Genomic DNA, 21,088 nt, shown 5'->3' with positions numbered 1-21,088 from the left:
AACTCCCTTAAGTTCCACAAATCAGGAGAAAACCAAGAAGTCTTGGTAGTTCCTGAAAATAAAAATGGAAAATTTATAATGTTGAGTTCAAGGGAATTAAGAAAGAATAGATCAAATGGGTGAAGACAAGTCAATTTCAAAAGAGAGAGAGGGAGAAGGAAAAGAATTAAGTAGAGCATGGAAAAACTCTTCTCTCAGTTCTCAAATACTTAGAGAAGTTTTAGAAATAGCTAATCAAACTTTCAGACTAGTTGTGTCAGCGTTTATAATTAAAATCAAGCTATAAAGTCCTAAACAGAAAAATCTTAGCTAAAAGCCTACTGAAATAACAGGAAGTGTTCTACCTTTTAGTGTGGAGAAAAAAAGAAAAGAAAAAGATCATCTACTATGGAGGCCTAAAAAAAAAAACCACTTTGATTGCTAAAATCCACACAGGTATAACTTTCTAGAGTTAAATAGTACAGCATTTCTGTAAGCAGTTATAATAAATTCAGCTATTGGCTCTCTAGGCTAAGCATATCCCAATAAATTGAAGTCATACCAGAGAACATTATTTTATACAACTCTTCAGTGAGCCCCTTTCTGAGTCAACTAACAATTTCCTAACTTATTTTTGAAATACAAAGCTGACTTAAATAAGTGTTATATTATTGGAATAACTGTGGGAATTCACAGAACATTGTAATTCATTCCTAATTCAGGTGGAGGGCAGGCGATTGCAGGATATTACAACAGGGTGGCTTTCACGTGGGCCTCCAAAGATGGACAGATCTTGAAACTATTTTGTCTTGCTTGTATAACACATTCATGAACAATTACAAAGTGTGGGTCAGCAAAAAGAAGACCCCTAGTCCCATAAGAAACAACGCAATCCCACTAATTAGAAAAATTACCACTGTTAACACTGACTTTTTTCTATAAGCAGAGACATGGAAATTTATAATAAACATGCAGTTTTCTGACAAGTTTCTCTTAATGCATGGTAAGCATGTTTACATCTTTCTGGTATTTAGTTTCGGGTGATAAGATGTGTTTACCTTAATTTATTAACCAATTATCATTTTGTAGAATTTTAAAAATTTCTAGTTGTTTGTTACTATAGACATCTAAGATTTGTTAAAACATTTTTCAACGGTACATATATCTTTGAGTAGTCATCAAATTCTTTCTTTAGGAAAAATTCCTAGAAGTGGAATTGCTGACATATACTGATATGTTCTTTTCTCTATAATCTATTAACTTGCTCTGTTTTACTGTATAACCCTCTTGATCTTACTTCTCTGTCCAACTACTGGATCATTTCTTTGATCCCCTTTCAAGCAACATAACTCAAGAGTTGTTGATATTCACCACATCCAATTCTTCTTTTTTCTCTCTCATAACCATTCCAATCAGGCTTTTCCCCAACCACTCCACCAAAACTGCTCTTATCCAAACAACCAATGACACTCCTTCCCTCCATTTTGTTAAATCCCAGAGTAAATCTGATTCATCATCTTACTTGATCACACAGTAGTTTCTGAGATAGATAATCATTCCCTCCTTATAGAAACTTTTTCTTCCCTTAGATCCAGGACATCACACGCTCTTGGTTTCTCTTCTCCCTCACTGGCCACTCACTCTGTCCCCCCATCCTACTGACCCTCATTCTCTTGGTGATCTCATTACGTCTCATAGTTTTAAATACTATCTCCCTGCCAATGAATTCCAGCTGTTATCTGTGGTCTAGTTCTCACTCCTAAACTCCAAAGTCAAATACACAAACACACACATTGCAAACTTACCATGCCCAAAACTCAACTCCTGATCTTTACTCATCTTGCCTAAAAAACAAAACAATCTGCCCCATCCAGTCTTTCCCCTTCAATGGTCATCCTTCTTATTACTCAAGTCTAAAACAGAATCCTCCTTCCTCCTTGATCGTTTTTCAATCTTACACCACCTTTAGTTCATGAAATCTTATTGACTCTAAGTCTAAAATATATCTAGAACCTCACCACCTCCACTTCAGCTAGTCTGGTCCGTTATTTCTCCCCTGATTTAAAGAGCTCCAACTGGTCTCTCTACTTTTGCCCTTAATCCCTGTAACTATTTCCAATGCAGAGGACCAAGTGATTCTTTTAAAATGAAGTCAGATCTTGTCACTCCTCTGCTTCACCATTTGACTCAGAATAAAAGCCAAATTCCTACAATGCTCTATAAATCCTGCACTCCGTGCTACCCGACCACCTCCCATCCATGTATCCTCCCCGACCTCGTCTTCTGTCTTCTACTTTTTTCCTGGCTCACTGCTCCAGCCCCCGTGACCTACTAGCCATTCTGAGAACTTATCAGGCACATGACTGCCTCAGGGCCTTTGCACTGGCTATTCCCTTTGTCTGCAGTGCTCTTCCTTCTGATACCTTCATGGGTCAGTCCCTTGAATCCTTCAGCTTTTTACACAAATATCACTTTCCCTGTGAGATCCTAATTGACTTCCCACTTTAAAAATGCCTCCCTCTTTCAGCATTTACTCTGCTCCTTCTCTGCTTTGTCTCCACAGCATCTATCACCTTCTGATGTATTACATGTTATTTATGTAATGTTTCTTTTTCTTGGTCCCCCCAAAAATGTATCCATAAAAGCAGTAATTTTTTTCTGATTCATTCAATGCTGGAGGAGGGTCAACGTTACAGATTCACATTTAATGCTTTTGATCCATATTTCCAACTTGCTTATTTGCTTCTCAAGAAAGGAAATTAAATAAGTAGATAAGATGGAGAAGGAGGGGCTTCCCTGGTGGCACAGTGGTTAAGAATCCGCCTGCCAATGCAGGAGACATGGGTTCGAGCCCTGGTCCAGGAAAATCCAACATACCGCAGAGCAGCTAAGTCCGTGTGCCACAACTACTGAGCCTGTGCTCTAGAGCCCGCGAGCCACAACTACTGAGCCCACGTGCCACAACTACTGAAGCTCACGCGCCTAGAGCCTTTGCTCTGCAACAAGAGAAGCCACGACAATGAGAAGCCCGGGCACCGCAACAGAGTAGCCCCCGCTCACCACAAAGAGAGAAAGCCTGTGTGCAGCAACGAAAACCCAATGCAGCCAAAGATAAATAAATAAATTTATTTAAAAAAAAAAAAAGATGGAGAAGGAGTTGAGGGCATAGTATTGGCAAAACCACTGACATGCAAAAAAGCGAAATAGTGCACTGGTCTCCAGGTGCTCCTGATGTTTCAAAGTGGGGATACAGGATTGACTTAAAATAGGAACACATCCATGGAACAAAGCAACATGTTAACCGAAAGCACAAAATCAACTCATTCCACGTGAAGAAAGGAAAGGATGAAATGACAAAGGTGTTCCACACTAGGATACTGATTGAGACACTGGGACACTTAGTGAAAATGTTTTTATCACAAATAAGTTTGACAAAGTGCCAAAGTATATTGGGGAGGGCAGCTGTCTTTGAAAAGGTAATGAAAACTATGGATCCTCCCACGAAAATTAGATGTACCTAAAAGTTTAGATAGCTCACCACCCTCCCCAAAACCTATCCATAGACCACCATGGGCCAAAGATTGAGAATCCTAATTAAGAGAAAAGAATCCCACTTAACAATCATTAACAATCACTTGAATGAAAAGGATGCCTGGATAAAAACATGGGTAGTTGCAATTCTGAGCTGTAACATTTTGAGTAAATATTTGAAGCTAAAGTTTACTCTACTAAAAGAAAGGATCCAACTGTCATGTCTTAAATGTCCAGTAGAATTAAACATCCCGAAGTTACCTCAGTGAATGTGTAAACTGAAAGTTTCTTATTGCTTGATATAAATAATTTTATAAAGTTCACAAGGTAATCAGAACTAAGACTATGAAAACAGCAAACATTCCATCCAAACAGTCGGAGCTATCGTCTCTCTGGCTTGTGTACAATTTTATCATTTAGTGTCTTTCATCTAAATAATTCACAAAAATGATATTAATGAGTCTTGCTTCACTACCAAATACTCCTTCTCTCTGTACCACAGAATCCAGAAATAATTACAGGAAGTTCAGCTTGGATAGTTCTTGCTCAGTTATATGTCTGGAGAGGGATATGGTAAGGGAAGGGAGAGGGTCGTATTTACATCTAAATACAAACAGCTCTTTATTCGCTGAGACCATTTGCGACACTATAGTAACACGAATGCGAAGAACTCCTCTGTCTGAAATCTATTCCATATCGGATATCTGATGCCGATCCTTACAGTGATAAAGGCCACAAAAGCAAACCCAGAGGCACTGAATTTAAATATAGTCCTGAGAGGTCTCTCTGGTTGGTTTCTTTTCCCTGTTGACACTCAGAACAAATTTCCCATCAGCCGAATTCATCCAAGCTGGATGCAGGCCAAGAAGCAGCAGTATTGTTGAAATCTGAGCAGCGAGGGGGAAGGGTGACTGGCACATCAGTCGGGTGAAAACATGCGGGAACTGATGGGCAGCAGCTGGAAGAAGTTTGGCCACGCTGGCAGGGGGACATACGAGTGGTTAACCAGTGAACCGAGCCTACCTCTTCCGGAAACCCACCTGCAGGTTTGTACCTATGACTTATGCCTTTTCTTCCCCAAAGTATCTTTGTTAGCTTTAAAACCAACAATGCCTACATTTTTAGGAAAACTTAGTGGCAACATTTTGTATTACAGGTGTGACAAAAATATGAATTCACTGAACGGCTTGGTCTAAGGAACTACCTTGAAAGTTGGTATCTTTTGACAATGATAAACTCAAGTAAAACTTGTCACAAATATATTCTAAGAACGCTTGGTATATCAAATATATCAAAGAACAGCGAAGCTAGAAGTCAACAAATTTTTATGCCTTGGTATGACAACTTTGTTCTTTGCTCAGTCTACATTAAAAAAAAAAAAAAAAGAGAGAGAGACTCCCTTTGGCTCTCCAGCTATTTCTAAGAACTAGCAGAAGCGAAGGATCTTACTTCAGGAAGGGCAGCAGAGGGCTAAGGACGCTTTGCCTCTCACTAAGAAATGCATCAGCTGTTTTGCTTTACCTGGGAAATCCCCAAAGAAGTCTCAATCTGAGGCATCATTAAGGAAAAATATTTGTAGAAACCTAAAAACTCAGAATTAATTTTATGATCAGCAGGGAAATGAGTGATACTACTGTCCCATCAGAAAGGGGGAAACAAACCTATTTTCTTGTTTTCTGGAAAATCGAGTGGTGAGATTGGTATTTAAATTCTCTAAAACCACTTTTAACAGAAATAAGTTATACACATATATATGATATATCCTGCAGCAGTTACACTTTCTATTGGTTATTTCTTTAAAGTATTCCCTGAACAGCAAAGTCCTTGAGAAATATTAAAAGTTAAAAAACCACATTGAGGGTAGTGAAACAATTAGAATATTTGACTAAAACAAGACATCCTGGAAGGGTAAGCTGGGACAAAGTGAGAGAGTGGTATATACATATATACACTACCAAATGTAAAACAGATAGCTAGTGGGAAGCAGCCGCATAGCACAGGGAGATCAGCTTGGTGCTTTGTGACCACCTAGAGGGGTGGGATAGGGAGGGTGGGAGACGCAAGAGGGAAGAGATATGGGGATATATGTATAGCTGATTCACTTTGTTATAAAGCAGAAACTAACACACCATTGTAAAGCAATTATACTCCAATAAAGATGTTAAAAAAGACATCCTTTCTGCATTAACAAAATCCACAACAATTTGAACCAATATACCATGAATCATTAAATAAACAAATTAAGGATACCATCATAAATTCGTTCATAGCTCTGTGATCTCTTAACTAGGAAGAAAGAAGAGTTCTTTATCTTAAGAAATTGTCCTAATCTGCGGTATTAAATAAGTCTTTCAGTGCCACTCAATATTTGGACAAAATAACCAATGGATGTACCAATTACAGAAGGGGACTGTAGCATCTCTGTTTTCACAAATTTTTGCAACTAATAGCATTAATAGCATAATGGTAAGCAAGAGGGTCTATTACAGAAAAGCTTTTAAATAGAATATTAACTATCTTCATATTCTATGCATACTGAAGTTAGAGAGTTTAAATAGAGTATTTAAAATTTGATGCCCACAACTGTTTAGAAACTATTATCATCCAGTTACTGAAGGAGAATGAAGGAAAACTCAGTTATGCAAAATGGCTCTTGTTTATCAAGGTTGAAGAGTGATTAAGTATTAAGAGATAATAGCTTTAACATTTTAAATGATTCATCTAGTGGAAGAAAATAAACATTTAAATTGCTTTTTCAGTCCAACTTGATTTTTTAATAACTGTAGTAAATTTATTTGAGTTCCTATAGCTTTCATAATAAAAGTCCTTGTTACAGCACAACAGATTTTTAGTTAATAGTTTTGATAAACTAGATTATGTGTGAGAAAACAGAAAGAATTCATAGTTCATTGATGCATTAAATTCTCATGCCAACCCTCCAAAAAAGATGTTCTTATTCTCATTTCATAGAGAAGAAAAAGTAGATACAGAAGGGGCAAGTGAATGGTTCATGGTCACGCAGGTATCAGAAGGTCATATTGGAATTCAAGACCACAGCTGTCAAAGCCCAAAGATGATGTTCTGCTTCCCAAGAAAACCTTTAATTGTATGCACTTTACGTTAAAATATCTTAACTCATATCTTAGAGAAAACAAAATATTTAGCAGTGTAAATATTAAATAAACCATCTAATTTTGAGTCAGAATTAACAACATAGTTGTAAATTCTTTAGGAATTATAAAAGATTATACGAACAACACTAGATAAGTCAGTCTCTTAAGAGGTCAAGACCAGCAAAACATTTGTTCTTTCCACCAAAATCAAGGCAAAAACCTCAGCTTTCATAGTTTTATTACTATAAGTTTTATTTTAAATCAGTAGACAAAGATCTTAATATGTTGTTTCTTTAAACACAATTATAAGGCTTTACACTGTTTTCTTTTCCTCTGTAGTAGTGTATACTAACATTCACATGTGTTGTGAATGAACAGAAGCTTTTTAATACTTCATTATTTCTTAGTAGCTTTGTGTAAAGCAATGTCTATGCAATTTGGAACAGGACTTAATTTTTCATATGGCTTTTCTACCTTGCCGTTGGAGTATCATTTCATGCCTATTATTTGCTCCATCAAGAACCATCATTATTGTGAAAAATCAATACCTTTTAGGTTGCTTAAGAATGAATTTATCTGCAATTCTTGGGCTTCCCTGGTGGCACAGTGGTTAAGAATCCACCTGCCAATGCAGGGGACACGGGTTCGAGCCCTGGCCTGGGAAGATCCCACATGCCGCGGAGCAACTCAGCCCGTGTGCCACAACTACTGAGGCTGTGCTCTAGAGCCCGCGAGCCACAACTACTGAAGCCCGCACACCTAGACCCCGTACTCCACAACAAGAGAAGCCACCGCAATGAGAAGCCCGTGCACCGCAGCGAAGAGTAGCCCCCCACTCACCACAACCAAAGACCCACGCACAGCAACAAAGACCCAACACAGCCAAAAATAAATAAATTTATCTGCAATTCCTTTTCTTGAGAGAATTCCAAATTTCCATATTTATCTTACAAATATTGCAAAAACATCTTGAGGAAATTTCAAAATCTCAATCATCATAAGCATCAGCTATCCAATCGGATTTCAAATGTTGATTACATGAGATCTGAGCACATACCAACGGCAGATTTTACTCCAGAATTAAAGAAGTCAGTTCCATATAATCCTTCTGTGGCAATAAAACGTTATTGGTCTAATTCTAAACAAAATAAGTACATAAATAGTAAGAGTTCTCATTCAAAGAATGAGTGATGGACCTGCCAACTAAAACTTATCCTAAAATTTTTACTTCAGGGGAAATATTGTAGGGTACCCTTGTGTACTTTGGACATTCTGAATTCATACTTTATCACGGAAGTACACTTTACTTCATGCAGGCTCAAGCTCATTGGCATAAATGAATGATTAGAGTGATTTTTAGAGTCAGTAAATGATAAGGAGAATACAAGATGAAGACAGAGATCAGCCTTAGAAATGCAGCGGTCTTCTTTCCCCATCTTCTAACTCAATTCCGTTCCCTAACTCCAGGGCACCCAGAAGATAAGTTCCACCAAGGAAGATGTGGAGCCCTTCCTCTGCATCCTTCTTCCAGCCACCGTCCTGCTCTTCCTGGCCTTTTTGCTGCTTTTCCTGCATCGCCACTGCCAGGCCTCTCGGCCCCAGGGGCAGGTTTCCAGCCTCGACCTTCCAGAGCACCTGCCTGCAGGAGAGGTGACCGACTTCCTGCCGGGCTTACCCTGGAGCAGCGAGCAGACCTTCCCTTACTCCCCACTGCCCGGGGAGGTAGCCCTTCTCTCGTGTTCACCACCCTCCTATGAAGAGGCCACCAGGAACGCCCCTGGAGGAGAGGCCCTGGATGCGGGCCTTCAGTATAAAGCGGGTTCACCTGGACTGGATGTGCCACTATAAACCGCTCTTGTAACCATTAAAACAGCTCTCCACCCTTCAGTGAGCCCTCCTGAGCAGGGGGACAAGGGCCTCTGGACCTAAGAAGCTGCAATTCACCTGGATGAATGGGGATGGGGGGAGCTTGACAAACGTCCATCTTGTTAATGCATTTTCAAGTTCCTTAGGGAAAAGTCTCCCCAGGTCGTTCTAAAGATGACCAGGCTCTTTTATAACATATAACGGCCCTGAGAAAAACAAAGTTCTATGTGAAGGAAAAGAATTACTAGTGAACATAGGAAGGAAAAGGAGAAAGAAAAAGAATTACTAGTGAACATAGAAAGGAGCTCTGAAAAGAAAAACAGAAAAATGTTGATAAGCCAAAGATAACTGCTTTTGCCACCAAAATAAAACTTTTCTTCCTACAGAAGTGTTTCAGGGCCTCATCATTCCACTTCTGTGTGAAGATGCATGGAGAGTTCTAGAAGGTAAGAAAAACACCTCTAGAGCTGTAGTAGTAAATAATGGTGAAATGTTTCAATATTAATAATAAAGGACAGTTGCAAACATTTTAGTTTAAAAAAAAAATAAAGCTCTCCAAAATTCTCTCCTTTGTAGTGTGGCTCTTGCTTACTTTCTGATTTGCTTCCTAGAATGAGAGGATTTGGCTTAGTTACATGCGAATGTCTCACACTAGAATACTGTGGGTTGTCTGACTGTGCTGTGGCAGAACAAAGGGTAGCTGCTCTGACACATTATCTTGGGGGACACAGTGACAGTGTGTGTCCTCACCAAGCAGCAGGAACAAGAATAGAAATCAGTTTAACATTGGAAGGGAAAAGTCGAAATCTTGGATCCCATGGTAAAGAGAAACACAGATAAGCTCTAACAGGAATCTTATACATCGCATAGTTCAAACTCTTGCCTTGCCGATGTCAAAACTGGAGTTCAGGGCTTCCCTGGTGGCGCAGTGGTTGGTTGAGAGTCCGCCTGCCGATGAAGGGGACGCAGGTTCGTGCCCCTGTCCGAGAAGATCGCACATGCCGCGGAGCGGCTGGGCCCGTGAGCCATGGCCGCTGAGCCTGCGGCGTCCGGAGCCTGTGCTCCGCGACGGGAGAGGCCACAACAGTGAGGCCCTCGTACCGCAAAAAAAAACAAAAACAGAAAACTAGAGTTCAGAGAGGTTAAGTAACTTGTCCAGTGTTAAATACCACCTAAGAGGCAGAGCTGGGACCAGAAGCCTGGCCTCTCCATCCTGGGCCAGAGCAGCTTCCACAGTACCAGCTGGTCTCCCAAGAAATTGCAAATGTGGAATTTCAGTCCCTGCTCCTGACTGGGGGTCAGCACTCACAACAGGATGGACATAGCTCTGAGTTTAGAATGGGATACAAATCTCCCTCCATGATTTTCAAATGGGGAGGTAGAGGTGGGTCATGTACCACTTGGAGGCTGTATCAGGATACCCATAGGGGTGGGTATCAGGATAAGAACCACACATGGTTTTTAAACTCGTACTCATTGCTGTAATTTCGGGGGGGAGAAACTATTTTTAGTGTTTTCACAGTATAAACTACAAAACTAAACAACATTTTGATGGTTCAAAATGAACAACAAATGACTCTTTAAAGCTTTTTTTTGTTTTTTTTCCCGGTACGCAGGCCTCTCACTGTTGTGGCCTCTCCCGTTGCGCAGCACAGGCTCAGGACGCGCAGGCTCAGCGGCCATGGCTCACGGGCCCAGCCGCTCCGCGGCATGTGGGATCTTCCCGGACCGGGGCACGAACCCGTGTTCCCTGCATCGGCAGGCGGACTCTCAACCACTGCGCCACCAGGGAAGCCCCTTTAAAGCTTTTTTGACATGAACATTTTTGTGCTAGATATGGTACAGTTTTAGAAAAATAAAGTAGGATGCATTACTTTTCAAACATAATCTGATAGAAATAATTTCTTTGAGGGCTGAAGCAAAATATAATCTATTTGAGTGAAAAAAACCAATAATGTTTCTTTCAGGAAAATTGTACTGAACAATTCTCTAATGGTCTTTAAGGGAAGTAAATAAACAAATGGAAATGAAAAGCTCAGCAGACAGCCTTCTTTTTTTAATCCTAAGAATCTAGTTCTCTTGGGAGACTCTGTTGAGTCTTTCTCAACTGCCATTTCTTCCTCTTCCCTTGCTAGCAGAACCCTGATTTGGTTCTGGGATCCTGGAACCCCCTGTGAGAGGCAGACCAGATCCCGCCCGATGACAGGGATGCATCATGATAATTATGGTGATCTCAATTCCTTCACTGGTGGCTGATTTGATCTTTGGGACTGAAGGAGAGATCTACACAGGAGGAGAGGCTTGGTCTAAAAAAGACTGCCTCATTTAAAAATAAACGCATGGAAGGAGATACTCTTCCTCTTTGCTGGATGTTATGTATCTGCATGTGACGCTTAGAGCCGCAACAGCCATCCTGCAACCATGAGGCAAGACATCAGCCAGGACTAGTATTGAGGATGGTAGAGTAGAAAGATGGAAAACACCTGGGTTGTTGATTGTCAAGCAGCTGAATAACCCTGCAACTATCTATGTTTTAATGAGAGAATACCTTTCCTACTGCTTAAAGCCATTTAAGCCATGCTTGTTACTTGTAGACAAAAGCATCCCAATTGCCACAATTTCAAAGGCTAATAAGGAAATACATTGCCATGTTTAAAAATGTTAGATAGACTTACTTGAAATAAGTAGTCAATGTTAGGACTCATTGAAGATGTTGTGAATGATGTAGCTAAGGAAACATTTTCTCTTGTGGAACCAAACTGAAGCATTGAAGAAAATAAACTACAGCTGAACTATTGCCAAACTACAGCCCCTAGGCCAAACCTCACTTGCAACCTGTTAATTGTACATCCTGAGACAAGACTGATTTTTACAGTTTTTAATAGTTAAAAAAACTCAAAAGAAAAATATTTCATGACATATGAAAACTATATGAATTAGAATTTTGGCAGCTAGAAATAAAGTTATTGGAACCCGGTCACGCCCACTTACCTATGGCTGCTACATCAAGAGTTGGGTAGTTACAACAGAGACCATATGACCTTCAAAGCCTAAAATATTTACTATCGGTTCCTTTAGCAAAAAAGTTTGCTGAAACCTGCTGCACACCAGTGGACTCCAGCCCTAATTCCATGGTAGAATTACTCGAGGAACTGCTAGAAATACTGATACCAAGACCCATCTAGACCAATTAAACAGAAATAAAGCCAGTGATTCTAATACGAAAGCAAGGCTGAAAGTCCTTTCTCTAGGTAATGTGGGTGGGTACAAAATACAGGTGAGCTTCACTGTGGACAGACGTACGGTAACAGGTTTAGAGAAAACTAGATCTGTAAATCCAGCTTTGAACCATCATTTATAACCCAGCATTCTCTGTAAACCCCTTCCTGAAGCCATCAGCCCAATATGCATCTGCCACCAATTCAATTCACAAAGCAGGATTTCCAGCAGAGTATTAGAAACAACGATGTCAACAGTGCATCCTTGTTCAAATGTTGACACAACTGGCACCCATGGGTAGTACTAGTTGTTAGCACTCCGAGACAGAGAGTGGAATTTTAAAAAAGATCCAGGGATGAAAGAACTAGACCTTTAACAGCTAGAAAGTATTTGGGAAAGCAATAATTGTAGCCAGAAAAGATTAAGAATGGGAGGGAGTATAATAGGAACAGTGACCAGTATGTGGACATTTTCACTAAGTTCTACACGGGACGAGAAAATATCACTCAGGTAACATTTTATACAAAGGAAAAGGAGTCCAGTTTCTGGTCTGGCGTGAAAAGAGCTTGAAAGTCATTCCTCCATCCTAACAACAAGAAAAAGCTGAACAAACTGAAAAATCAACAACTCTTCTTAAATCCCTCAGAGAACTGAGGTCACAAACCGCTGTCCCCCGAATTAGGCAGAAGGCAGATACAAAGAATCACAACTTACCTGAGCAGAAATCCGCAAGCAGAAATGTCCTCAGGGACCAGCGCCAGGGTGGGGAAAGCTAAACTGTAATCGAAGGATTGCTGGAGGATCAGAGTACACAAATTTGAGAATTAAAAACTCCAGAGGGGCCCAAACTCAGTTAGTCTTGCCTCTAGGAGCCCTACCAGATTCTCACAGTGGAGCTCTGGGAAGAAAACCGTCTCGTGCTTCCAGCAGAAGGAGAAGAGGAACCATTTTGAAATACCTCAGAACATGCCGATCTTCTTAACGAGATCTGCCCTCGGGAGAAACTACTTCACCAGGGCCCAGCCTGCTGGGGTTTTATCAGAGCCTAACTCACCTGGGGGGAGGGAAATTCCCAGCCCCAGCTGGTTCTAGTCTCACTCTGCAGAAGGGAAATACCCAACTCCAGCTCTGCTAGTTATCTTGTTCCAGTTAATGGGGGAAAAGAAATAGCAACAGAGAAGCACGTGTGAAGTTCACAGCCCAGCGGCATAGGCTCACTACAAAACTGAGACCTAATCATAAAACTATAAAACGTTTTCCCTTGCCCCACACCTAACCACCAGCTACCACATCATTAAAGGCCTATTTACTGCAGTCCCTTTTACCTAGTACATTGAGTTTACCTTTCAAGAAAAAATTGTAAGTCATACTAAAAAGCAAAAAACACAGTTTGAAGAGACAGAGCAAGCATCAGAGACAGATTCAGAGATGGCAGGAATGTTGTTGGAATGATCAGACCAGGAATGTAAAATAAATATGATTAATATGCAAAGGGCTCTAATGGAAAAAAAATAGACAACATGCAAGAACAGATGGGCAATGCCTGCAGAGAGATGGAAATTCTAAGAAAGAACCAAAAAGATATGCTAGAAACCAAAAACACTGTAACAGAAATGAAGAATGCCTTTGATGGGCTTATCAGGAGACTAGACATAGCTGAGGAAAGAATCTCTGAGCTTAAGGAAATGTTAATAGACACTTCCAAAATGGAAAAGCAAAGAGAAAAAAACTAAAAAAAAAAAAAAAAAAATCAAAGCAGAATATACAAGAACTGTGAGACAACTACAAAAGGGGTTACATACGAGTAATGGGAATCCCAGAAAGAGACGAGAAAGAAAAGAACAGGAGAAATATCTGAAGCAACAATGGTGGCAAATTTCCCTACATTAATGTCAAACCACAGATCCAGGAAACTCAGAGAACATCAGGCAGAAATAATGCCAAAAACAGAGCAAAACAAAACAAAACAAACAAACAAAAGCTACACCTAGGCACATCATATTCACACTGCAGAAAATCAAAAATAAAGAAAAAATCTTGAAAGAAGCTGCCGGGGTTTGGGGGAGAGAACCTTACCTATAGAAGAGGAAAGATGAGAATTACACACAACTGTTCCTCAGAAACCATGTGGTCCCAAAGACCAAATCAGCCCCTGGTAAAGGAACTGAGATCACCATCTTCTGATGTTAGAATAAAGTATCATAAAGCATCAACAAACTCTTAAGTCCCACCGTATTCTCAGTGCAGTGCAGGGCTCTCAATATAGAGTTAAAACTTACCTTCTCCTCCAATTCCCCAGCGTTTTCAGACAATACACATAGTTGGATGTTTTGAAGGGCCAACATTAGCATTCATCTTCTCCATCTGGATTCGGAACAAGGTGAGGCCAAAGTTAAATTTTCTCACTTCAAACACTGAATCTTCTTGGTCCTAAATTATTCATTAGTTACTCCTTTATCACATTCATAAGACCTGTCTCAGACAGGATACAATGTTAAAACACACATCTGCCAAAAAGGCAGAGTCAGTACTAGCGCCTTTCTGTATTTATCATCCCCTATAATACATCATGTGTTCTTACTCTCTTGTAGGGAAACTAAGACAACAGGGCCTGCCTGTCCATTAGCCTCACCTGGCACCATGCTTAGAGCTCACATTAGTTTTAGGGGCCCATAAAAATATTTTAATTTCTTTTACAATCAGAATTTTAAAAGTTAACTTTGGGGGTCAAAGATTATATTCATCTTTATACCAGCACAGTCATAAAATATAATTTTTGTATTTTTCTACAGAGGAAGGGACCCACCAAGGCAAAAGTACCTTGGGCCTGTCACAGTTATAATGCAGCCCTGGGAGAGAGGCTATCCCAGTTCAAAGCAAGCCAGCTTCAGGCAAGAGAAGAGAGATCTGAATTTTTTCAGAGGAAACACCTGTGCTCTCTCTCTCCTCCCTACACAAACCCAATGGTTCTAGCCACACTTTCCCTCCCTCTCTCCTCTCATTTTGTTAACGTCATCATAAAAGTAAACAAGTAAGTGATCTCAGTAAGTCTTCTGCTGTAGGCAGAATGTATAAGAACGCAATATGTGTGTTCAATAGGCAAGGGATCAGGTGAGTTCAAAGAACCAATTTCAGTTCTTAATGAACAGGTCCAGGGTTTTTACTCACAAAAGACCATACTAATAAATACTTTTTAGCAGGACACAACATGCAAAACATTGGGCTAAGAGATAAACAGGCATTATCTCTTGGAATCCTCAAAAATCATATGAGGTGAATACCATCCATTAGTACAAATAAAGAAACAGATTCAATAAGGCTCTGTCACACAAGGTCACACACCAGGAAGTAGGGGAGCTGGGATGGAAAGCCAGACTCTTAATCTTGAAGGAGGCACCTTCTTCTGATCTGGTGGAGGGATGGCTTTACATGTTGAAGGACGCAAGCTATAGAATTCATGACTATGGCAGGATTGAAGCTATTGTAGGCCCAGAAACTGATACCCAATTCCAGTTCACTGGTATTAAAAAAAAATGTCAACACTTACACTCTCACAAGTAGAATGAACCATGTACAGACCACATATGCAGGCTTTGCTTTGGTTATCCTGTATTTCAAGTGCAGGTCCAAAAGAGTTGCAGATGTGAAAGCAACATTTATGGAGTCCAACCTGTCTCTGCTGCATCCATTATGTTCTCAGCCCTAGAGAAGCTAATATCAACTCATCAAATGATATTCCATTTGTACAATAAATATGAACCTGGAAAAATTCCCCATGTTTCTAAACATTAAATTAATAATAAAAACCAAACTAAAACACAAAATGTATGTAATATATTTAAATATGAATTTATATTAATTTCTTTTAAGAGCTTTTTGAGAACATTAGCCACCTAGTTGTGGTGTATTTGGTTGTCTACTTTTACTTCAACGCATGAACCTTTTAAAATCAGTGTGGATATCCCTCTCTGTTTTTACAAACACCACAGTCTCAGAAGTTATATCAGCCTCATATTGATTAGAATTTATGTTTTAATTTTTAAAGACATTCCCAGCTTTAGACCTTAGCTTTCTTATCCTCAACCCCACATTCAATCAATGCCTCTTCATTTTCTGTGGCCCATGAGAAAGGTGGTTCACAAGTGCTTTCTAAAGACACTCGATCACGGTCTGTGTCTGATAAATTCTGACTGGCATTCATTCAACATTTATCAAGCAATTACGTGTCAGGCACTGAGCAAAGTGCTAAGTGTAAATGGAGCTTCGTGGGTTGTTTTGTGTCTAAATAATGGATGAGTATTAAAATTCTCACCAAAGCTAAAGAAGAAACCAAGCAAAATAAAACATTACATTTTCTGTTAGAATACCAAGCTGCTACCCATTTTATAGTTATCATATTTGAGATCATGGTAACTATAAAAAGACCAATTATTTAATTACATTGTGGGTACAAGAATGGCCTCATTTTAAACAATGACCTGAATGTAAAATATATGGAGACTAGGACCAAATTTTATACACTTCTAAAACCCATGAACACCTACTACAGCACTATACATAGATGATACATATAACTCTTCCAGTTATTATTCCTGAAAAAAAGTCACCTCAAACAGAGTGGCATAAAAAATAACCATTTTATTACGCTCACAGATTCTGTGGATACTGCTTGTGTCTGCTCCATGACCTCTGAGGCCTCAGCTTGGAAGAATGGAGACTGTCTGGAGGACAGGGAGTTGGAGCCATCTGAACCCTTGGTCACTCACACGTGTGGTGGTTGATGCCACCTGTCAGTCAGGACATCAGCTAGGAACCTATACATAGCTCTCCGTGGAGCTGCTTGGGCTTCCCTTCAGCATGGTTGTTGTATTTCTAAGAGTAGGTGTCCTTAGAACTAGGTGGAGGTCTTTAATGACCTAGCCTCAGAAGTCACACAGTCTGCCCAGTTTCAAGGAAAGGGAGCAGAGACCTCATTCTCTCAATGGGAGGTAAGTCAAAGTCCCATAATAAGAACAGCATGTTGGATGGGAGATAATGCTGCAACTATCTTTGGGAACTAAAATCTGCCACAAGTATGGAATAATCAATGAATGACCAAACGATATCTTCAGCAATTGGCATCAGTACTTCTCTCAAATATTTGAAATCTTCTTTGACGACACAGTGTGATTGCGCTTTCACACCCCCTTGAAGTCAGTTAAGGCCCGATGACTTGCTTTGATCAATGAAATATGAATGGAAGTGACTAATATAACTTAGTGCAGGAAGCATTTACAGTCAATCCTCATTAATCACAGATTCCATATTTACAAATTCACCTACTTGCTGATATATATTTGTAACCCCCAAATCAATACAGCACTTTCTGGATTGCAGGTGGATACGTGCGTGCGTAGAGTGGTGAAAAAGCTGAGCCACTGGCTGCACATTCCCAGCTGAGGTCGAGCAAGGCTAAGCTCTGCCTTCTACTTTGAGGTCTTATATGGTAAACGAGTGTCCTTTTCACAGTTGATTTAGTGCCACATTTTTCACATTTTTGTGCTTCTTGTTGGTGATTTTGCTATTTTAAATGCACCCCAAGCAGTGCTGAAGTGCTATCTAGTGCTCCTAAGTGCAAAAAGGCTGGGATGTGCCTTTCAGAGAAGATATATGTTATATACACGTCATTAAGGCGTAAGTTACAGTGTTGTTTTTTGTGAGTTCAATGTTAGTGAATTAACAGTATATATTAAATGAGTTACCTTTATACAATAACACACATAAAACGAGGTTATATATTGATCTGTTGATGAAAATGTTGTAACCAGAGGCTCACAGGAACCTAAGTCAGTATTTCTTCTAGAAGCGATGGTTCAGTATTGACTAATTCAATGTCCATGGTGACCTTATAGAACATATATACCTGCCGTGAATAATAAGAACCAGCTGGAATTCCTGCTGCAGGATTCTCCCGTACTTGCTCCCTGCTGGCATGAACTTGGAGGCCCCTGGTGATACAAAGGTGCCACAAGTGCTGTAAGTCTTAAAATATCTTCATAATGTCACATAAACATCAATTAAATATGAGCTGACAGAAAGAAAAATTTTACCTTAATCAACAAGAAAACTAGATTATTTGACACGTGTATAAAACTTGAGCCTTCTGAATTTCATTGTTCTAACTGAAATTATATTAGTTTAAAATAAATCCTTTTCTTTCCTTCCTTCTTTTATGACTAATTATCACCTTGTAAATATAGATAATTCAGCTTAGTCACCTGCTGTTATCTTCATTAATTGTATATTCCACACCCTATAAAATGAATGTCTATAAATTTAGCCTCAGTTTTTCTACAAATAAAATGCTCTTGCCTTCAAAAAGCATCAATAACTGTAAAAGGTATGGTGCAGTTGAAAAAGAACAACAAATTTCTTAAGCAACAGTGTAAATTACTTCTCTTTCCTCTTTAAAAAAAAGAAAACCTTTCTGTAAAGTAAAATTGTATTCTTAGCTTTGCAAAGTTACCTACATAATGGATCACATCTGTTACATAAGTTAAAATAATAAGGCTATTTTAAAAAATAAGTCAAAATTCATTATTAAGCCTTCACTAAATAATTCAAATTTAGCTCAGCATAATAATAGATTTGCTGTAACACTAGAAAGTATCAGGTATCCGCAGGCCACAGCATACCTGTTTGGGCCAGAAAGGGGAAGGAAAGATAAAAACATCAATTGCTTTAAAAGCAGGAGGCCCATACAACAGGGTATTATTCAGCAATAAAAAGGAATGAAGTACTGATACATGCTACAACATGGATGACTCTTGAAAACATTACACTAAGTGAAAGAAGCCAGTCACCAAAGATCACATACTATATATAATTCCATTTATACGAAATGTCCAGAATTGGCAAATCCATAGAGACAGAAAGTAGATTAGTGATTGCCAGAGGCCAGGAGGTTGGGAGTGACTGCTAAATTATACAGGGCTTCTTCCTGGAGTGACAGAATGCTCTGGAATTAGTGATGATGCCTGTATAACATAGTGAATATACTGAAAAACAATGAATTGTATACTTTAAAATGGTGACTTTTATGTGATGTGAATTATATATCAAAACAAAAAAATGTAAAGCACTAGGCATACCCACTAGGATGGCTATAATAATAAAGCCAGGTAATAAGAAGTGTTGGTAAGGATGTGGAGAAACTGCCCATATCCCACTGGTGAAAATGTAAAACCACTTTATTTACTTTAAATTATTTTTTATTTTTTAAATTTTATTTTCTGGCTGTACCATGTGGCATGTGGGATCTTAGTTCCCCAACCCGGGCCCTGGCAGTGGAAGAGTGGAGTCCTAACCACTGGACCACCAGGGAATTCCCATGGTGCAGACACTTTAAAACCCAGTTTGGCAGTTCCTCAAAAAGTTAAATATAGAGTTAGCATTTAACCTAGCAATTCCATTCCTAGGTATTTACCCAAGAGAAAGAAAACATATGTCCATATAGAAACCTGTATACAAGTGTGTAGAACAGTATTGCTACTCATAATAGCCAAAAGTTTGAAACAATTCGAATGTTCATCAGCTGATGAATGAATAACAAAATGTTTATCCAACTGAATATTTTTCAGCCATTAAAAGGTATGAAGTACTGATACATGATACAACATGGATGAACCTTGAAAACATTTTGCTAAGCAAAAGTAGTTAGTCATAAAAGACCACGTTCTATATGTTATGTTTGTGTCCTCCAAGATTCGTATGTTGAAATCCTGATGCCCAATGTGATGGCACTGAGGTGGGGCCTTTGGGAGGTGATTAAGTCATGAGGGCAGACCACTCACAAATGGGATTAGCGCCCTTATCAGAGACCAGGGAAAGCTCCTTGCCTCTTCCACCATGTGAGGAGACCATAAGTAGTCCCACCAGGAAGAAGGCCCTCATCTGACCTTGCTGGCACCCTGATCTTGGACTTCCAGCCTCCAGAAGTGTAAGAAGCACATTTCTGTTGTTTATAAGCTACCCAGTTTGCAGTGTTTTGTTATAGCAGCCCAATGTATTGAGATACTGTATGATGCCATTTATAGGAAATGTCCAGAATAGAAATAAGGAGCAGATTAGCAGTTGCCTAGGACTGGGTGGTGGAGGATTGAAGAATGATGGCTAAAGGAGTTTCAATGGCATTTCTTTTGGGGGGTTGAAGATGATGACAATGTTCTAAAATTCATTGTGGTTGATGGTTACACAACTGTGAATATACACTAAAAACCACTGAATGGTATGCCTTAAGTGGGTGAATTATATGGTAAGTGAATTTTATCTCAATAATTCTCTTAGAAAAAAATACAGAATAAATCTAACCAAAAACTTTCAAAATCACTAGGGTCTGGCCACTGTCCCTTCTCTCTCTCCCATCCCACCTTCCCAGCCTGTTAGGTCTGGTGGGATGACTCAGAGGCATGGGGGTCATTTGGGTGGAAGAGGACAAGAAACCAGTACAGTTGAAGATTTTCTCCAGGTGGGACTGTGGTCCCGCCCACTTCCTCTCCCTAGGGTCCCTGACGGCTATTTGGGCCCTAAGCCGCCGTCTAGGTGTGAGTGGGGCTGCCCACTCGCGCCAGGCTGGGTCCCCGGATCCAACCCGCGCACGACCATTCAGCCCACTGGGGTGCGGACTGGGACGACCAAGATCAGAGTCAGTAGGAGCATTCCCCCTCCCCGCCCCCACTCCCACCTTTCACTGAAGGCACCCAGAGGGCGGGCCTTGCTCACTTCCCTTCCCAGGAGTAGACCATCAGCAGAACCAGTTCCGAGCGGGTGGGGCCGTGGGAGAGGTTCCCAGACTGGTTACACCAGAAACCCCACTGGCCCCCTGCCCGGTCCTCTGCCTCCGGCTCCCAGAGTGGATGCCTCTGTGTACCTGTTAATTAAAAAACAAGGGCGGGCGCACGCTCAAAAGTCACCCCCCACCCACCTAGGTCCGCCCCACCCAAAACCTCACCCTTGCTTATGGCCCACCCCCCTGCCTAAACTCTGCCCCCATAGCCAAGGTTTTTTTTTTTTTCTCTTTTAGATTGGGGTTCTGTTTTACCTTGCTGATTCATTGTTGGTTCTTTTATATTTTTATTTTTCCTAATAAATCTTTTATTTTTCTAACTTTATTTTATTCTTTATACTTTGTTAGTGATCTCTCCTTTAGGCTTGTTACCCCACCCCCTTTTTTATTCTATTTTCTGTTGTGGTTTTATTTTACCTTGTTGCAGTTGTTTCAATTACAGTTTTATTTTTCCTAATACATATTTTTTACCTTTCTAATTTTATTTTGTTTTTTATGCTTTTATATTGTACTGCTCCTCTTTTTCTTTCTTTTTTCTTTTTTTTTTTTTTTTTTT

At 39.9% G+C, this 21,088-nt stretch overlaps 1 protein-coding gene and 1 pseudogene across 1 annotated transcript; both read left to right on the top strand.

Annotated features, from left to right (window-relative positions):
* The first annotated feature begins 4,445 nt into the window (after positions 1 to 4,445).
* On the top strand, positions 4,446 to 8,471 carry SMIM28 (small integral membrane protein 28). Its single transcript, XM_024739421.1, has 2 exons — positions 4,446 to 4,556; positions 8,091 to 8,471. The coding sequence occupies exons 1-2, from the start codon at positions 4,446 to 4,448 to the stop codon at positions 8,469 to 8,471; spliced, it is 492 nt and encodes a 163-aa protein (XP_024595189.1).
* A 6,666-nt stretch (positions 8,472 to 15,137) lies between these two features.
* Positions 15,138 to 15,414, top strand: LOC112395954 (up-regulated during skeletal muscle growth protein 5 pseudogene; annotated as a pseudogene).
* Positions 15,415 to 21,088: the final 5,674 nt, after the last annotated feature.

This window comes from Neophocaena asiaeorientalis, unplaced genomic scaffold (genome assembly GCF_003031525.2).
Source record: "Neophocaena asiaeorientalis asiaeorientalis breed wild unplaced genomic scaffold, Neophocaena_asiaeorientalis_V1.1 scaffold162, whole genome shotgun sequence".
Lineage (NCBI taxonomy): Eukaryota > Metazoa > Chordata > Mammalia > Artiodactyla > Phocoenidae > Neophocaena > Neophocaena asiaeorientalis.
Note: the sequence above shows the minus strand (reverse complement) of the source record. Positions and strands in the feature narration are given on the sequence as shown.